Source organism: Rana temporaria, chromosome 5, assembly GCF_905171775.1.
Source record: "Rana temporaria chromosome 5, aRanTem1.1, whole genome shotgun sequence".
NCBI classification, from domain to species: domain Eukaryota; kingdom Metazoa; phylum Chordata; class Amphibia; order Anura; family Ranidae; genus Rana; species Rana temporaria.
This window is the reverse complement of record NC_053493.1, coordinates 414,621,104-414,640,326: the sequence shown is the minus strand read 5'-3', so window position 1 is coordinate 414,640,326 and position 19,223 is coordinate 414,621,104. Positions and strand designations below refer to the sequence as shown.

General features: G+C 49.1%; 1 protein-coding gene across 1 annotated transcript in view; it reads left to right on the top strand.

Moving 5' to 3' along the window:
• LOC120941599 (flap endonuclease 1-like) overlaps positions 1-18,858 on the top strand; it is a 44,751-nt gene extending 25,893 nt beyond the window's left edge. Inside the window, exons 7-11 of the mRNA XM_040355125.1 lie at positions 1,421-1,481; positions 4,534-4,665; positions 7,721-7,875; positions 9,547-9,697; positions 18,571-18,858. Coding sequence (XP_040211059.1) covers positions 1,421-1,481; positions 4,534-4,665; positions 7,721-7,875; positions 9,547-9,697; positions 18,571-18,606 — 535 coding nt within the window. The 3' untranslated portion in view covers positions 18,607-18,858. The remainder of the gene's footprint in view (positions 1-1,420; positions 1,482-4,533; positions 4,666-7,720; positions 7,876-9,546; positions 9,698-18,570) is intronic.
• Positions 18,859-19,223: the final 365 nt, after the last annotated feature.

Below are 19,223 nucleotides of genomic sequence, written 5' to 3'. Positions count from 1 at the left end.
AAAATAAAAACCGCAGAGGTGATCAAATATCGCCAAAAGAAAGCTCTATTTGTGGGAAAAAAAGGACATCAATTTTATTTGGGTAGCGGAGCTGGCGGAACGGGCTGGCGGGCATCTGTATGCTGCCCCCCTAAAAGTGCTGCCTGGTACCCATGGTACCACCCGGTCCCATCATAGGGCCGGCCCTGCATCAATTTAACTGTTTCAAATAAACGCTACATTCAAGGCATATCCTGAATGATAACTGTCACAGTAGCTTGTGTTCTCAACTGAATCGTCAAGCCATCAAATAGATGGTGTGATAACTGATCACATGTGCAGCATTTAGCAACTTCAGATCATACAGAGGCTAAGATGGCAGCTTCCGCGGCTATAAGGGATAGGAGGGTTTAGTTTCGCTTTACCTGTATTTTTCTCTATCACCTGCAGCTTTCTGTGATGCTTTCTCACAGTAACAATAAAAAATAAATAAAAAAATCAAACATACATAGGGCCAGATTCTCAAAAGAGATACGCCGTCGTATCTCTGAGTTGTGCCGTCGTATCTATGCGCCTGATTCTTAGAATCAGTTACGCATAGATTTGTATTCGATCCGACCGGCGTAAGTCTCTTACGCCGTCGGATCGTAACTGCTTATTTACGCTGGCCGCTAGGGGCATGTACGCTGATTTACGCGTCGAAATATGTAAATCAGCTAGATACGCGAATTCACGAACGTATGCCCGGCCGACGCAGGACAGATACGCCGTTTACGTTAGGCTTTTCCCGGCGTAAAGTTACCCCTGCTATATGGTGGCGTAAGTGCGGCGTACCAATGTTAAGTATGGCCGTCGTTCCCGCGACAAAATTTGTAAATTTTACGTCGTTTACATAACTCGTCCGTGAATGGGGCTGGACGTAATTTACGTTCACGTCAAAACCAATACGTCTTTGCGGCGTATTAGGAGCAATGCACACTGGGAGATTTCCACGGACGCCGCATGCGCCATTCGTGAAAAACGTCAATCACGTCGGGTCACAGAACATTTACATAAAACACGCCCCCCTGTTCCAAATTTGAATTAGGCGGGCTTACGCCGGCCGATTTACGCTACGCCACCGCAACTTACGGAGCAAGTGCTTTGAAAATACAGCACTTGCCCGTCTAAGTTGCAGAGGCGTAACGTAAATAGGTTACGTTACACCCGCACAAAGTTACGCCAAACTACGAGAATCTGGCCCATAGACATCAGCGGTACATTTGTGGAGGGTCATTACTTCTTCTGGCCAGGCTTATTAGGATGCATGTCCATATGTCATTCTTCACACCGGTCCTCCGATGGTCCACAATGCATTGCAGCCGGCCTGTGGCTCCTCAGAGGAGGACTCACCTATGTCGTGGCGATTGTGTACAGTTGACATGATATCTGTTTCTTCCAGGGATATTGAAGAGTATTATCTTCCCGACATCCTAAAAAAGCTGCAAATGACCCAAAAAGAGGTGAGTACGGTCTTTGCCACCAACAGAGTCCAGAGTGCAGTACATTGCCTTGAGGAGAGGCCTCCTTTAGTTACCTATAAGCAGGGCTTTTTTTCAGTGGGAACATGGGGGAACGCAGTTCCGGTACCCCCAACACTGATTGCATGTACTGGCAAGGGGTCCAGGGGCATGCTGAAGTGTCTACTGATGCTGGCTGCAGAGGGAACTATTGTAGCTGGAGGGTATTTATTTTTGCAGGGGGTGTGGGGGTTCTATTTGTGCTGAGGAAGTCTATTGTGATGCAGCATACACACCCTGGCCCAGATTCAAGAAGCAATTGCGCCCGTGTAACCATAAGTTACACGGCGCAATTGCTTACTTGCTCCGGTGTAACGAGTGCTCCTGATTCAGGAACCTCGTTACACCGACTGAAGCCTAAAATCTGCGCGGCATAAGGCACTTATGCCTCGCAGATTTTAGGCTGCATTCTTGTGCTTGCCGCTAGGGGGCGCTCCCATTGTGTATCAGCGTGTAGTATGCAAATTGCATACTACCAACTGATTCACAAACTTGCGCGGGCCCCGCGCAAGCCAGGTACGGAGTTTCCGTACGGCAACTTTAGCGCAGGGCTGCCCTTTCTAATAGTAGGGGCAGCCAATGCTAAAGTATAGCCGGCCTTCCCGCGCCGTGAAATTTGAATTTCACGGCGTTTGCGTAAGTGCTTTGTGAATGGCGCTGGCCGCCATTCACGTTCACTTTGAAGCAAATGACGTCCTTGCGACGTCATTTGCCGCAATGCACGTCGGGAAAGTTTCCCGACGGAGCATGCGCTGTACGCTCGGCGCGGGAGCGCGCCTAATTTAAATGATTCCCGCCCCCGGCGGGATCATTTAACTTGCGCGCGCTTACGCCGGGCAAATTTGCCGGCGCGCCCTCGCAGTTCACGGAGCTACTGCTCCGTGAATCGAGGGCAGCGCAAAATATTTGCAGGGACGCAGGGCAAAATCGTTGCCCTGCTCCCCCGCAAATATCGCGCAATTCTACCTGAATCTGGGCCCATCACTTTATGTGATGAAAAAAAACAACATTTTCTGTGAAGTAAAAAACGACGTTTTTGAAACTTCAATTTTCAAAGACGAAGTCGTGCCTACACACCATCGTTTTTCTCACAATGTTCTAGCAAAGCGAGGTTACGTTCACCACGTTTTTCCATTGAAGCTCGCTTCATAAGTAGCTTGTGGGCATGCGCGGGTGTAAAAACGTCGTTTTAAACAACGTTTTTTGCTACACACGGTCAATTTCTGTGAAGTAAAAAACGACGTTTTGAAAAACGACACATAAGATTGAAGCATGCTTCAATTTTTTTTTTGTCGTTTTTCAGAAGACATAAAACGACGTTTTCCCCCCACACACGGTCATTTAACCACTTTGTTACCGGGCCTATTTTGGCACTTCTCTCCTTCATGTAAAAATCACAATTTTTTTGCTAGAAAATTAATCAGAACCCCCAAACATTATATATATTTTTTTAGCAGACACCCTAGGGAATAAAATGGCGGTCATTGCAACTTTTTTTCTCGCACGGTATTTGCGCAATAATTTTTCAAACGCCTTTTTTTAGGGAAAAAAACTGTTTCATGAATTAAAAAATAACAAAACAGTAAAGTTAGCCCAATTTTTTTGTATAATGTGAAAGACGATGTTACGCCGAGTAAATAGATACCTAACATGTCACGCTTTAAAATTGCGCACACTCATGGAATGGCGCCAAACTTCGGTACTTAAAAATCTCCATAGGCGACGCTTTAAATTTTTTTACAGGTTACTATTTTTGAGTTACAGATGAGTGCTAGAATTGTTGCACACACTCTAACGCACGCGATGATACCTCACATGTGGGGTTTAAACGGTGTTTACATATGTGGGCGGGACTTGCATGCGCGTTCGCTTCTGCACGCGAGCGACCGGGACAGGGGCGTTTTAAATTTTTTTTTTTTTTTTTTTTACTTCATTTGTTTATTTTTACACTTTTTTTGACATTTTTTTTTTTTTTTATCACTTTTATTCCTATTACAAGGAATGTACACATGCCTTGTAATAGGAATCACTGTGACAGGTCCTCTTTATGGAGAGATGTGCGGTCAATAAGACCTCACATCTCTCCTCCAGGCTTACAAGCATGAAATCGGTGAAAAAAAATCACCAATTACATGCCGACAGCCGCGATTGCGGCTTTGTTTACTTCCGGGTACCGGGCGTGACGTCATAACGTCGCGCCCGGTCCTCCGACGGTCATAGAGATGACTGTGACCGTCTGGTCACCAGTCATCTCTATGGTACACCAACGAGCGCCGGCCGATTCGCTCTCCGGGCCCCCGATGGCACGGGAGAGCCCGGAGAAGCACCGCCGCTTTGATCGTTCTTCTGGTGCACAGAATCGCCGGCTGAAGACGGCGATATCTGAATTATGCCTGTAGCTGCCCCCATCATTCAGATATCACCGCACAAAGTCAAGGACGTCATTTGACGTCCTAAGGGTCTCAAGTGGTTAAATTAAAGTGACGTTTTTAAAAACGTCGTTTTTTTTCATCACATAAAGTGATGGTGTGTACGCGGCATTACTGTTGGGGGGGGGGGGTCTATTGTTGCCAGGGGTGGGTCTTCTGTTTCTGGGGGGGGGCAGTTGTTGCTGGGAGAGATCTGCTGTTGAGCAAGGGGTTCTATTATTGTTGACCGCTGGAGGGTCTATTGATGCTGGGGCTGTGTGGAGATCTGTTGCTGGGGGTATATTGTTGTGCTGGGGGTATTATGTTGTGGGTGGTCCATTGTTGTTGGGGGGGGGGGTGTTATTGTTGCTGAGGGTCTTTTGTTGTTGATGGATGCAGGGGGTCTATTTTACTCCTTTTTTTGTTATATTAACAAATTCCATACAAATTACTTGGCACCAAAAAAATGATACTTGGTTCAGTGCAATACTGGGAGGTGGGCAGGGGTGGAACCAAGGATAAAAAAAAAGGAAAAAAATTGAGCTTTAGATATACTTTGATATTAATGTGTTTTTTTACTTCTGTAGTTTATAGACTTGTGCATCCTAATGGGTTGTGATTATACTTCAAAGATCAAAGGTTTGGGGAAGAAAAAAGCATTCAAGATGATGCAGAAGTATAGAACCATTGAAGGTATCCTTCCAAACATCAACCCAGAGGTGAGAAGACGGGAGACCATATCGCATTATAGCGCATTATCAGTGTTGAGGGCAGGGGTCAAGTCCTGGGGGAAAAAGTGTGGGAACTCCCACCCAAGATCCACTCCCCAACCAAAAAAAAAAAAAAAGATACGCTCATATGCATATATATTTCACAGAAAATACAGTGCAACATTTATTGTAAAGTGCCAGTTTACAAAAAAAAAATATGGTGTCACCCCGCCCAACCCCCCCCCCGCCCCTGGTCACTGAGCATTAGCATAGCTCTCCCCCCTAGCCTGCCGTGATAGCAGGAACATAACAGAGCAGTAGACACTGGGCAGGCTAGTGCATTGGGCTCTCTTATGTCTAGCCTGCCACAGTGCTCTGCAGGGCGCTGGGCAGGCTAGTTTCAGGGTGGCAGCACACCCCAAACCGGCCCCTGTAAATGTTGTGGTTTATGCCAGTGCACCAATCCATGCACTGTCACGGATGGGGGGTGACACCATCACTGTCGGATATCATTTTCTTCTTAATAGTGTCACCCAGGCCTGGACTGGGACAAAAAATAGACCCATGAGTTTTAGACTGAGCAGTCCAGTGTAAATCCCCCCCACAGTAAATTCCCCCCAGTTTTATCTTCCATAGTGTAAATTCCCCCTGTTTTAAATCCCTACAGTGTATTCATTCCCTGTGTAAATACCCTCAAATCCCCCGGATGTAACCCCCCCTGATGTAACTCCCCCTGTGCTATCCCCCTAATGTAACCCCCCCCCTGATGTAATCCCCCTAATGTAACCTCCCCCTGATGTAATCCCCCTAATGTAACCCCCCTGATGTAATCCCCCTAATGTAACCCCCCCCCCGATGTAATCCCCCTAATGTAACCCCCCCCTGATGTAATCCCCCTAATGTAACCCCCCTGATGTAACTCCCCCCTGATGTCATTTCCCCTGTGTAATCCCCCTAATGTAACTCCCCCTGTGTAGTCCCCCTAATGTAATCCCCCCCTGTGTAATCCCCCTAATGTACCCCCCCCTGTGTAGTCCCCCTAATGTACCCCCCCCTGTGTAATCCCTCTAATGTAACCCCCCCGTGGAATCCCTCTAATGTAACCCCCCGTGGAATCCCTCTAATGTAACCCCACCTGTGTAATACCTCAAATGTAATCCCCCTGTGTAATCCCCCTAATGTACCCCCCCCCCCCGTATATCTGCCCATTGTGACAATAAAGTGAACTAGCGCGGCTTTCTCCACATGGATGTCCCTCCTCCTAGGCTCCTCCTCCTGTTGTGGATGCACTGTCAGTGTAGAGGAGGAGCCTAGACTCTGTCGACAGTGACGGCTGTGACGAGGGTAATTGTGATAGGCAGCCGGCACCTCTCCCCGCCTGCCGGTCACAATAATAGGGGATTGCAGTTCCCGGAAGACTTGCGGGCGCCGAGCACTGAGCTTTCTCCTCCTCCCTTCAAAGCAAAGTTACTGGAGTGCACAGGGGAAGGAGGAGGAGAGAGCTTCGGCGCCTCGCTCAATCCAGCACTGTGCCGGGTGTCACCCGGGGGCGGAGCGCCCCCTCCCCCGCTCCCGCCTTGCAAACACCGCTGCCCAGGAGACAAAGATCGGCATGGGCGGCTCGAGTCCTGCAACGGGAACGACGTTCCCGCAGTGAAAAAAGTGGAGGGACGTCGTTCCCATGCGTTCACGCAGGACTCGAGCCCTGGTTGAGGGGAATAATATCTCTGCTTCCATGTTTTCTAAAAATACTGTATGTATATCTTCCACCATCCTTCATCTTCCATATTTCAAGATTTATGTCCTCCATCATCCCTCATCTTCCATATTTCAAGATTTATCTCCTCCACCATCCCTCATCTTCCATATTTCAAGATTTATCTCCTCCACCATCCCTCATCTTCCATATTTCAAGATTTATCTCCTCCACCATCCCTCATCTTCCATATTTCAAGATTTATGTCCTCCATCATCCCTCATCTTCCATATTTCAAGATTTATGTCCTCCATCATCCCTCATCTTCCATATTTCAAGATTTATGTCCTCCACCACCCCTCATCTTCCATATTTCAAGATTTATGTCCTCCACCATCCCTCATCTTCCATATTTCAAGATTTATGTCCTCCACCACCCCTCATCTTCCATATTTCAAGATTTATCTCCTCCACCATCCCTCATCTTCCATATTTCAAGATTTATGTCCTCCACCATCCCTCATCTTCCATATTTCAAGATTCATGTCCTCCACCATCCCTCATCTTCCATATTTCAAGATTTATGTCCTCCAGCATCCCTCATCTTCCATATTTCAAGATTTATGTCCTCCACCATCCCTCATCTTCCATATTTCAAGATTTATGTCCTCCACCATCCCTCATCTTCCATATTTCAAGATTCATGTCCTCCACCATCCCTCATCTTCCATATTTCAAGATTTATGTCCTCCACCATCCCTCATCTTCCATATTTCAAGATTTATGTCCTCCACCATCCCTCATCTTCCATATTTCAAGATTTATGTCCTCCACCATCCCTCATCTTCCATATTTCAAGATTTATGTCCTCCACCATCCCTCATCTTCCATATTTCAAGATTTATCTCCTCCACCACCCCTCATCTTCCATATTTCAAGATTTATGTCCTCCACCATCCCTCATCTTCCATATTTCAAGATTTATGTCCTCCACCATCCCTCATCTTCCATATTTCAAGATTTATGTCCTCCACCATCCCTCATCTTCCATATTTCAAGATTTATGTCCTCCACCATCCCTCATCTTCCATATTTCAAGATTTATGTCCTCCACCATCCCTCATCTTCCATATTTCAAGATTTATGTCCTCCACCATCCCTCATCTTCCATATTTCAAGATTTTTCTCCTCCACCATCCCTCATCTTCCATATTTCCTGATATATCTCCTTCATCATCCATCATCTTTCACATTTCCAGATATCTCGTAATATATCATCTCCTGTATTTCCATATCTTCGATGTCCACCACTCCTCAGATCCCTTGTATTTAGTTGCTTTGTACTTACCCCTACTCTCCTTTGTACAGGATCGTATTCCCCCAGATTTCCAATTCCATTACCAGGAGGCTCGTAAACTGTTCCTGGAGCCGGATGTAGTTGAGGTCACCTCTCTCACTCTAGAATGGAAGAAGGTGGATGAAGACAAAGTCCTCCAGTTCCTCTCGGGGGAGAAGCATTTGAAGTATGTGTGCTTAGGACAGAATGACCGAGTCCAGGAGGGAGAAGGACAGACTTTTCATAGACTTACTAGTTTTAAAGAGACAGAGACTAGCTTTGGGGTGGTGATGGTTTGCAGTCAACCAGCTGACTAGCTTTGACTCTAATGCCGCGTACACACCATCACTTTATGTGATGAAAAAAAATGACGTTTTTAAAAACGTCACTTTAATTGACTGTGTGTGGGGGAAAACGTCGTTTTATGTCTTGTAAAAAACGACCAAAAAAAATTGAAGCATGCTTCAATTTTATGTGTCGTTTTTCAAAAGTGCACTTTTTACTTCACAGAAATTGACCGTGTGTAGCAAAAAACGTCGTTTTGTAAGACGTTTTTTCATCCACGCATGCCCAGAAGCTACTTCAATGGTAAAACGTGGTGGAACGTAACCTCGCTTTGCAAGAACATTGTGAGAAAAACGATGGTGTGTAGGCAACTTCGTCTTTGAAAATTGAAGTTTCAAAAACGTCATTTTTTACTTCACAGAAAGTGTTGTTTTTTTTTCATCACATAAAGTGATGGTGTGTACGCGGCATAATGCCCCATACAGACGGTCGTTTTTTGTGATGAAAAAAAATGACGTTTTTGAAAACGTCATTTAAAATGATAGTGTGTGGGGAAAATGTCGTTTTATGTCTTCAGAAAAACGACCAAAAAAAAATTCGAACATGCTCGAATTTTTTGTGTCGTTTTTCAAAATGTCATTTTTTGTGTCAATGAAAATGATAGTGTGTGGGCAAAACGACGTTTTTGAACCCGCACATGCCCAGAAGCAAGTTTTGAGACGGGAGGTAAAACTACCATTCATAATGGAGTAAGCACATTCATCACGCTTTAACAGACAAAAAAGCACGAATCATCTTTTACTAACAAGTAACCAGCTAAAAGCAGCCTCAAGGCGAATAGAACTTCCCCTTTAGAGTGCCGTCACTTTGTTCATCATTTTTCAAAATGATGGTGTGTATGCTACATCGTTTTTGAAAATGAAGTTTCAAAAATGTCGTTTTTTTCCATCACTTCAAACGTCATTTTTTTTTCATCACAAAAAACGACCGTCTGTATGGGGCATTAGGCCCCATACACACGATAGAATCCATCCACTGAAAAATCCCAGCGAATGGGTTTCAGCGGATAGATCCTATGGTGTGTACACTCCAGCGGATCTGTTTCCGCGGATATTTATCCCCTGGGATGGATTCCAGCAGATCAAATATTCGCTGACATGCTAAACAAATCTATCTGCTGGAATCCATCCCAACAGATGGATCCGCTGGTCTGTATAGACTCACCGGATCCATCCGTCCGAAGGGATCCCCCGCATGCGTCGTAATGATTCGACGCATGCGTGGAATTCCTTATATGACAGCGTCGCGCATGTCGCCGCGTCATAATCGCGGCGACGGCGCGACACGTCATCGCCAGAGGATTTCGGCGCGGATTTCAATGCGATGGTGAGTACACTCCATCGCATGAGAAATCCGCTGAAATCCTCGAGAGGATTTATCCGCGGAAACGGTCCGCTGGAACGTATTCGCGGATAAATCCTCTCGTGTGTATGGGGCCTTACTGTGACAGCACAACAATGAATCCTAATACTGTGCAAGACTGGATATCATAGTATTGTGTTCTTCCTTCCAGCAGGGAGAAGGTGCGGCGAGCATTACAGAAACTCCACCCACCTGAAACTTCAAGAAAGCGTAAAGCCAAATCCAAAGCCTCTGCATCTGCAGAGAAGCAAAAGAAGATCACCAATTTCTTCCCAGCAAGGAAATCAGCAGTTCACGAAAAGGTGAGCAAAATACAACTCACCTTCACCTCACCTGGGCACTTACCTGTCACTGGGAGCAGAGTTATGGGAGTGCGAGGTACGGCTCACACTTACCTCACCTGGGCACTTCCCTTTCACTGGGAGCAGAGTTATGGGAGTGCGAGGTACGGCTCACACTTACCTCACCTGGGCACTTACCTTTCACTGGGAGCAGAGTTATGGGAGTGCGAGGAACAGCTCACCTGAGCACTTCCCTGTCACTGGAAGCGGAATTATGGGAGAGCAGGGTACAGCTCACCTTCATCTTGTGAGAAACCATAAACCAGGCAGAGACAGAAAATGCAGTTAAAATCCCACTATTAATGTAATGCCAAAAATAACACAGACTAGAAACGTAGTCAAAAACAGAAGCCAGGGTTTGGATGCCAGAGCGGATAATCAGACGATCAGGGGTCAGGAAACCAGGAAAACCGAGTCAGTGTTGTCAGGAGCAAATAATCGGGAACAGGGATCGAAAGAGACGTCAGCCAGGCCAAGTCCTACACAGGAACACAAGCAGAAACACACTGGAGAACATAGACCACACAAGGGCAAGGAGGAAATTAGCCAAAAGGGGCTGGTTGTGGGCTGGATTAATGGGGCAGGTTAATGGTGATCAGGTGAGTCACTGGGGTAACAAGTGTCTGGTAATTAACCAACAGCTGATATGGACCTGGAGCCATTTGACGTGCCTACTGTATATTGACCTATCAAAAAAAAACACAGAGAGGCGCCTCTAATTTTGGCAATTGGCTTGAAGAAGGAACCAATCAGTAGTTCCTGAAATGCGTCCCATTTTGATGACATCACTTCTGGTTTGCGGTCCATGCTGGTTGTCGGTCCCCTCCTGCTGACGTTAATTCCGGGACTTGTGTTCCACGCTGATCCCGGCAGCATGGCTGCTTCATCGGTACCTCCAGAGCTGCGGCTTCTGTCTGCTGCCCCTTCTGAGATCCCATGCTGACGACTATCATTATCTCGGGGCGGGGCTGGACTGGGACAAAAATTTGGCCATGGACTTCTTCCAGACCGGCCCACTTAAATTTTGAGTGTCCCCATCAGCAGCCCCCTTACATCAGAGTGTCCCATCAGCAGCCCCTTACATCAGAGTGTCCCATCAGCAGCCCCTTACATCAGAGTGTCCCATCACCAGCCCCCTTACATCAGAGTGTCCCATCACCAGCCCCCTTACATCAGAGTGTCCCATCACCAGCCCCCTTACATCAGAGTGTCCCATCAGCACCCTTCTTACATCAGAGTGTCCCATCAGCACCCCCTTACATCAGAGTGTCCCATCAGCTCCTCCTTACATCAGAGTGTCCCCATCAGCACCCCCTTACATCAGAGTGTCCCCATCAGCTCCTCCTTACATCAGAGTGTCCCCATCAGCTCCCCCTTACATCAGAGTGTCCTCATCAGCTCCCCCTTACATCAGAGTGTCCCATCAGCAGCCCCCTTACATCAAAGTGTCCCATCAGCAGCCCCCTTACATCAGAGTGTCCCCATCACCAGCCCCCTTACATCAGAGTGTCCCATCACCAGCCCCCTTACATCAAAGTGTCCCATCAGCAGCCCCTTACATCAGAGTGTCCCATCAGCACCCCCTTACACCAGAGTGTCCTATCACCAGCCCCTACATAAAAGTGTCCCATTAGCAGCCCCTTACATCAGAGTGTCCCATCAGCACCCCCTTAAATCAGAGTGTCCCATCAGCACCCCCTTAAATCAGAGTGTCCCATCAGCACCCCCTTAAATCAGAGTGTCCCATCAGCAGCCCCTTACATCAGAGTGTCCCATCACCACCCCCTTACATCAGAGTGTCCCATCAGCAGCTCCCTTACATCAGAGTGTCCCATCAGCAGCTCCCTTACATCAGAGTGTCCCATCAGCACCCCCTTACATCAGAGTGTCCCCATCAGCTCCCCCTTACATCAGAGTGTCCCATCAGCAGCCCCCTTACAACAGAGTGTCCCCATCAGCAGCCCCCTTACATCAGAGTGTCCCCATCAGCAGCCCCCTTACATCAGAGTGTCCCATCAGCAGCTCCCTTACATCAGAGTGTCCCATCAGCACCCCCTTACATCAGAGTGTCCCATCAGCACCCCCTTACATCAGAGTGTCCCATCAGCAGCCCCTTACATCAAAGTGTCCCATTAGCAGCCCCTTACATCAGAGTGTCCCATCAGCACCCCCTTACATCAGAGTGTCCCATCAGCACCCCCTTACACCAGAGTGTCCTATCACCAGCCCCTACATAAAAGTGTCCCATTAGCAGCCCCTTACATCAGAGTGTCCCATCAGCACCCCCTTAAATCAGAGTGTCCCATCAGCACCACTTTAAATCAGAGTGTCCCATCACCACCCCCTTACATCAGAGTGTCCCCATCACCACCCCCTTACATCAGAGTGTCCCATCAGCAGCTCCCTTACATCAGAGTGTCCCATCAGCAGCTCCCTTACATCAGAGTGTCCCATCAGCAGCTCCCTTACATCAGAGTGTCCCATCAGCACCCCCTTACATCAGAGTGTCCCCATCAGCTCCCCCTTACATCAGAGTGTCCCATCAGCAGCCCCTTACATCAGAGTGTCCCATCAGCAGCCCCTTACATCAGAGTGTCCCATCAGCAGCCCCTTACATCAGAGTGTCCCATCAGCAGCCCCTTACATCAGAGTGTCCCATCAGCAGCCCCTTACATCAGAGTGTCCCATCAGCAGCCCCTTACATCAGAGTGTCCCATCAGCTCCCCCTTACATCAGAGTGTCCCATCAGCAGCCCCCTTACATCAGAGTGTCCCATCACCACCCCCTTACATCAGAGTGTCCCATCACCAGCCCCTTACATCAGAGTGTCCCATCAGCAGCCCCTTACATCGAAGTGTCCCATCAGCAGCCCCTTACATCAGTGTCCCCATCAGCAGCCCCCTTACATCAGAGTGTCCCATCACCAACCCCCTTACATCAGAGTGTCCCATCAGCACCCCCTTACATCAGAGTGTCCCATCAGCACCCCCTTACATCAGAGTGTCCCATCAGCACCCCCTCACATCAGAGTGTACCATCACCAGCCCCCTTACATCAGAGTGTCCCATTACCAGCCCCTTACATCAGAGTGTCCCATCAGCACCCCCTTACATCAGAGTGTCCCATCAGCTCCCCCCTACATCAGAGTGTCCCATCAGCACCCCCTTACATCAGAGTGTCCCATCAGCACCCCCTTACATCAGAGTGTCCCATCAGCACCCCCTTACATCAGAGTGTCCCATCACCAGCCCCCTTACATCAGAGTGTCCCATCACCAGCCCCCTTACATCAGAGTGTCCCATCACCAGCCCCCTTACATCAGAGTGTCCCCATCAGCTCCCCCTTACATCAGAGTGTCCCATCAGCAGCCCCTTACATCAGAGTGTCCCATCACCAGCCCCTTACATCAGAGTGTCCCATCAGCAGCCCCTCACATCAGAGTGTCCCCCCTCTCCTCCACCTCCCACATGTACTCACAGTTCTGAAGGCAGCTTCTCTTCTTACTCTCCCCAGTCATATGATAAGTGACAAGTGATAAGGGGAGAGAGGAAGGAAAGTCTGCTGGCTGGAGGGAGCAGAAAGCTTAATCCTCCCTCCAGCAAGTGACGGCAGCTGCTCCTCCTGACAGGAGTGAGATTGCGATTACTTAATGTCAGAGAGGAGCTGCTCCAGGACTGCACATGACCAGCTTACTGAGCCATCGGCCCACCGGGAAACTCCATGATTTTGTATCGTGATTGCGACATTATGGCGGACACATCAGACACCTTTGAGGCTATTTTGTGACCATTGTCATTGATACAGCGATCAGTGCAATAAAAATGCACTGATTACTGTATAAATGACACTGGCAGGGAAGAGGTTAAACACTAGGGGGCGATGAAGGTGTTAAGTGTGTCCTAGGGATGTGTTCTAACTATTAGGGGACGTGGCTACGAGTGACACGTCACTGATTGCTGCTCCCAATGACAGGGAGCAGTAGATCACTGTCCTGTCACTAGGCAGAACAGGGGAATGCCTTGTTTACATAGGCATCTCCCTGTTCTGCCGCTCTGTGACACGAATGCAGGCCAGCGGCGAACATCGAGTTCCTGAGACCCGCGGGCACAGTCAAGGAGAGCGCGGCTTCGTAAAGGGGACGTACAGGTACGTCCATTTGCCCACGGCTGCTATTCGGCCGGCGTTTATCGGCGTGCAGCGGTTGGCAAGTGGTTAATGCATTCTAAGGAAAAAAACATTCTGAACGCATCTCCTTCCCTAGTGTCCCCCCCCCCCCTTATACTCACCTGAGCCCAAACTCGATCCAGCACTGTGCATGAGAGCAGAGGCTCTCTCAGCTTTCTCCCTCCTCATTGGCTCAGACACAGCAGCGGGAGCCAATGGCAATCACAGCCAATGAGGCGGGAATAAGGGGTGGGGCATGGGAGTGTGCATGCAGGCTATGATGAAGAATATTTTCTACCAATCCTCTGTCTGTGCCTGGCATTACCGTATTTTCCGGCGTATAAGACGACTTTTTAACCCCTTAAAATGTTCTTAAAAGTCGGGGGTCGTCTTATACGCCGGTAACCTAACATTCCCTTACCTTATCCTAAGAAATGCAGAATCGCGGCCGTCCATTTTTCAAAGCCGCGCCTCCTACTTCTTCTGTTCCGTGATAGGCGGAACACTCAGCTTCCCAGGAGACAGAGGCCCAGATTCACGTACAGCGGCGTATCTTTGAGCGGGCGTAACGTATCCTATTTACGTTACGCCTCCGTAACTTAGACGGGGCAAGTGCAGTATTCTCAAAGCACTTGCTCCGTAAGTTGCGGCGGCGTAGCGTAAATAGGTCGGCGTAAGCCTGCCTAATTCAAATGTGGAAGATGTGGGCGTGTGTTATGTAAATGTTATGTGACCCCACGTAAATGACGCTTTTTACGAACGGCGCATGCGCCGTCCGTGGACATATCCCAGTGTGCATTGCTCCAAATACGCCGCAGGGACGTATTGGTTTCGACGTGAACGTAAATTACGTCCAGCCCCATTCACGGACGACTTACGCAAACGACGTAAAAAATTTCAAAATTCGACGCGGGAACGTCGTCCATACTTAACATTGATACGCCGCATGTACGCCTCATATGGCAGGGGTAACTTTACGCCGGGAAAAGCCTAACGTAAACGGCGTATCTGTACTGCGTCGGCTGGGCGTACGTTCGTGAATTCACGTATCTAGCTGATTTACATATTTCTAGGCGTAAATCAGCGTACATGCCCCTAGCGGCCAGCGTAAATATGCAGTTAAGATCCGACGGCATAAGAGACTTACGCCAGTCGGATCTAATACAAATCTATGCGTAACTGATTCTAAGAATCAGACTCAGAGATACGACGTCACATCTCCTTTGAGAATCTGGGCCACTGTGTTTAGTGTCCGCCTATCACGGAGGCCCTCTCGTCCTCGGACGAGAGGGCCTACGTGATAGGCGAACACTGAACACAGTGGCCCAGATTCAGGTAGCCTTGCGCTTTATTTACGTAGGCGCAGGGCACCGTTTTTGCCCTGCGCCCCCGCAAGTTTTCTGCGCTACTCGCGATTCACAGAGCAGTAGCTCCGTAAATTGCGTGTGCGCTCCGGCAAAATGCCCGACGTAAGCGAGCGCAATTTAAATTATCCCGTAGGGGGCGGGAATCATTTAAATTAGGCGCGTTCCCGCGCCGAGCGTAGGGCGCATGCTCCGTCGGGAAACTTTCCCGACGTGCATTGCGGTAAATGACGTCGCAAGGACGTCATTTGCTTCAAAGTGAACGTGAATGGCGTCCAGCGCCATTCACGATTCACTTACGCAAACGACATAAATTTCAAATTTTGCGACGCGGGAACGACGGGTATACTTTAGCATTGGCTGGCCCTGCTATTAGAAGGGGCAGCCTTACGCTAAACACGCCGTACGCAAACGACGTAAACTGCGTACGCAGGGCGCGCGTACCGTAGTGAATCGGCGTTAGTATGCAATTTGCATACTATACGCGGAGCACAACGGGAACGCCACCTAGCGGCCATCGCAAGAATGCAGCCTAAGATATGCGGGCATAAGAGCCTTATGCCACGCATATCTTAGGCTGCAGTCGGCGTAACGAGGTTCCTGAATCAGGAGCATTCGTTACGCCGGCGCAAGTAAGCAATTGCGCTGCGTAACTATGGTTACGCAGGCGCAATTGCTTCTTGAATCTGGGCCAGTGCCTCCTGGGAAGCTGAGTGTTCCGCCTATCACGGAATAGAAGAATTAGGAGGCGCGGCTTTTGAAAAACGGATGGCCGCGATTCTGCATGTCTGAGGATAAGGTAAGGGATCGTCAAGACACAGTCAGGGATGTCATAAGGGAACAGCGAATCTGGCATGTAATGGGGCACAGTGAGTCTGGCATGTAATAAGGCACAGTGAGTCTGGCATGTAGTGGCACAGTGAGGCATGTAATGGGGCACAGTGAGTCTGGCATGTAATGGGGCACAGTGAGTCTGGCATGTAGTGGCACAGTGAGGCATGTAATGGGGCACAGTGAGGCATGTAATGGGGCACAGTGAGTCTGGCATGTAATGGGGCACAGTGAGGCATGTAATGGGGCACAGTGAGTCTGGCATGTAATGGGGCACAGTGAGTCTGGCATGTAGTGGCACAGTGAGACATGTAATGGGGCACAGTGAGTCTGGCATGTAATGGGGCACAGTGGATCTGGCATGTAATGGGGCACAGTGAGTCTGGCATGTAATGGGGCACAGTGAGTCTGGCATGTAATAAGGCACAGTGAGTCTGGCATGTAGTGGCACAGTGAGGCATGTAATGGGGCACAGTGAGTCTGGCATGTAATGGGGCACAGTGAGTCTGGCATGTAGTGGCACAGTGAGGCATGTAATGGGGCACAGTGAGTCTGGCATGTAATGGGGCACAGTGAGTCTGGCATGTAGTGGCACAGTGAGGCATGTAATGGGGCACAGTGAGTCTGGCATGTAATGGGGCACAGTGAGGCATGTAATGGGGCACAGTGAGTCTGGCATGTAATGGGGCACAGTGAGTCTGGCATGTAGTGGCACAGTGAGACATGTAATGGGGCACAGTGAGTCTGGCATGTAATGGGGCACAGTGGATCTGGCATGTAATGGGGCACAGTGAGTCTGGCATGTAATGGGGCACAGTGAGTCTGGCATGTAATGGGGCACAGTGAGGCATGTAGTGGCACAGTCTGGCATGTAATGGGGCACAGTGAGTCTGGCATGTAATGGGGCACAGTGAGTCTGGCATGTAATGGGGCACAGTGAGGCATGTAGTGGCACAGTCTGGCATGTAATGGGGCACAGTGAGTCTGGCATGTAATGGGGCACAGTGAGTCTGGCATGTAATGGGGCACAGTGAGTCTGGCATGTAATGGGGCACAGTGAGTCTGGCATGTAATGGGGCACAGTGAGTCTGGCATGTAATGGGGCACAGTGAGGCATGTAATGGGGCACAGTGAGTCTGGCATGTAATGGGGCACAGTGAGTCTGGCATGTAGTGGGGCACAGTGAGTCTGGCATGTAGTGGGGCACAGTGAGTCTGGCATGTAGTGGGGCACAGTGAGTCTGGCATGTAATGGGGCACAGTGAGTCTGGCATGTAGTGGCACAGTGAGGCATGTAATGGGGCACAGTGAGGCATGTAATGGGGCACAGTGAGGCATGTAATGGGGCACAGTGAGTCTGGCATGTAATAAGGCACAGTGAGTCTGGCATGTAGTGGCACAGTGAGGCATGTAATGGGGCACAGTGAGTCTGGCATGTAATGGGGCACAGTGAGTCTGGCATGTAGTGGCACAGTGAGGCATGTAATGGGGCACAGTGAGTCTGGCATGTAATGGGGCACAGTGAGTCTGGCATGTAGTGGCACAGTGAGGCATGTAATGGGGCACAGTGAGGCATGTAATGGGGCAAAGTGAGTCTGGCATGTAATGGGGCACAGTGAGGCATGTAATGGGGCACAGTGAGTCTGGCATGTAATGGGGCACAGTGAGGCATGTAGTGGCACAGTCTGGCATGTAATGGGGCACAGTGAGTCTGGCATGTAATGGGGCACAGTGAGTCTGGCATGTAATGGGGCACAGTGAGTCTGGCATGTAATGGGGCACAGTGAGTCTGGCATGTAATGGGGCACAGTGAGTCTGGCATGTAATGGGGCACAGTGAGGCATGTAATGGGGCACAGTGAGTCTGGCATGTAATGGGGCACAGTGAGTCTGGCATGTAGTGGGGCACAGTGAGTCTGGCATGTAGTGGGGCACAGTGAGTCTGGCATGTAGTGGGGCACAGTGAGTCTGGCATGTAATGGGGCACAGTGAGTCTGGCATGTAGTGGCACAGTGAGGCATGTAATGGGGCACAGTGAGTCTGGCATGTAGTGGGGCACAGTGAGTCTGGCATGTAGTGGGGCACAGTGAGTCTGGCATGTAATGGGGCACAGTGAGTCTGGCATGTAATGGGGCACAGTGAGTCTGGCATGTAATGGGGCACAGTGAGTCTGGCATGTAATGGGGCACAGTGAGTCTGGCATGTAATGGGGCACAGTGAGTCTGGCATGTAATGGGGCACTATGAGGCATGTAGTGGCACAGTCTGGCATGTAATGGTGGCACCGTGAGGCGAGGCATGACTAGTAGGAAGGGGGTAGTCTTATACGGCGAGTATATCCCAAAACCAACATTTTAGCTGGAAAATTAGGGGGTCGCCTTATACGCCCAGTCGTCTTATACGCCGGAAAATACGGTAATCTGCAGGTGGCATGGAGGGTGAGAGATAGAAACTCATGTCTTATTTCTTGTCTGACAGCCTTCTACAGGGAGCTCTCCGACCTCCAGCAGATGACCCCCGGAGTCTGAATATAGGGGAGTTCTGACATCAGATGGGAGGCGGGACCATTCTGGATTCCAATGATATTATATCGTGTTACAGTGATCGGTTTGTGGCAAAGACTGCAATGGCGGGAACGTTATCATGTATTTTGGGGTGTATATACTTGTTTCTAGAAATGGGATGGAGGGATGTTCTCATCATTGTATTCCTTTCTTGTTGGGTGACACACCACGAATAGGATAATATACAGTATCTGACAAAAGTAAGGACACCCCTCACATTTCTGTAAATATTTTCTTGTATCTTTTCATGTGACAACACTGAAGAAATGACACTTTTAGGTAGATTCAGGTAGAGTTTGGCCGACTTATCAGTAGATAAGTCGACCTAACTCAGAATCTACGCCGGCGTTTGTTTAAGTGTATGCTCAAACAGAGATACGCTTAAACAAAGCTAAGATACGACGGCTTGCGCCGTTCTATCTTAGCTTGCAATTTTTCTGCTGGCCGCTAGATGGCGCTTCCATTGCGGCCGGCGTAGATTATGTAAATGAGGGGATACGCCGATTCACGAACGTACGCCAGGCCGACGCAGTCGAACTGCGTCGTTTCCGTAAGGCATAGGCCGCC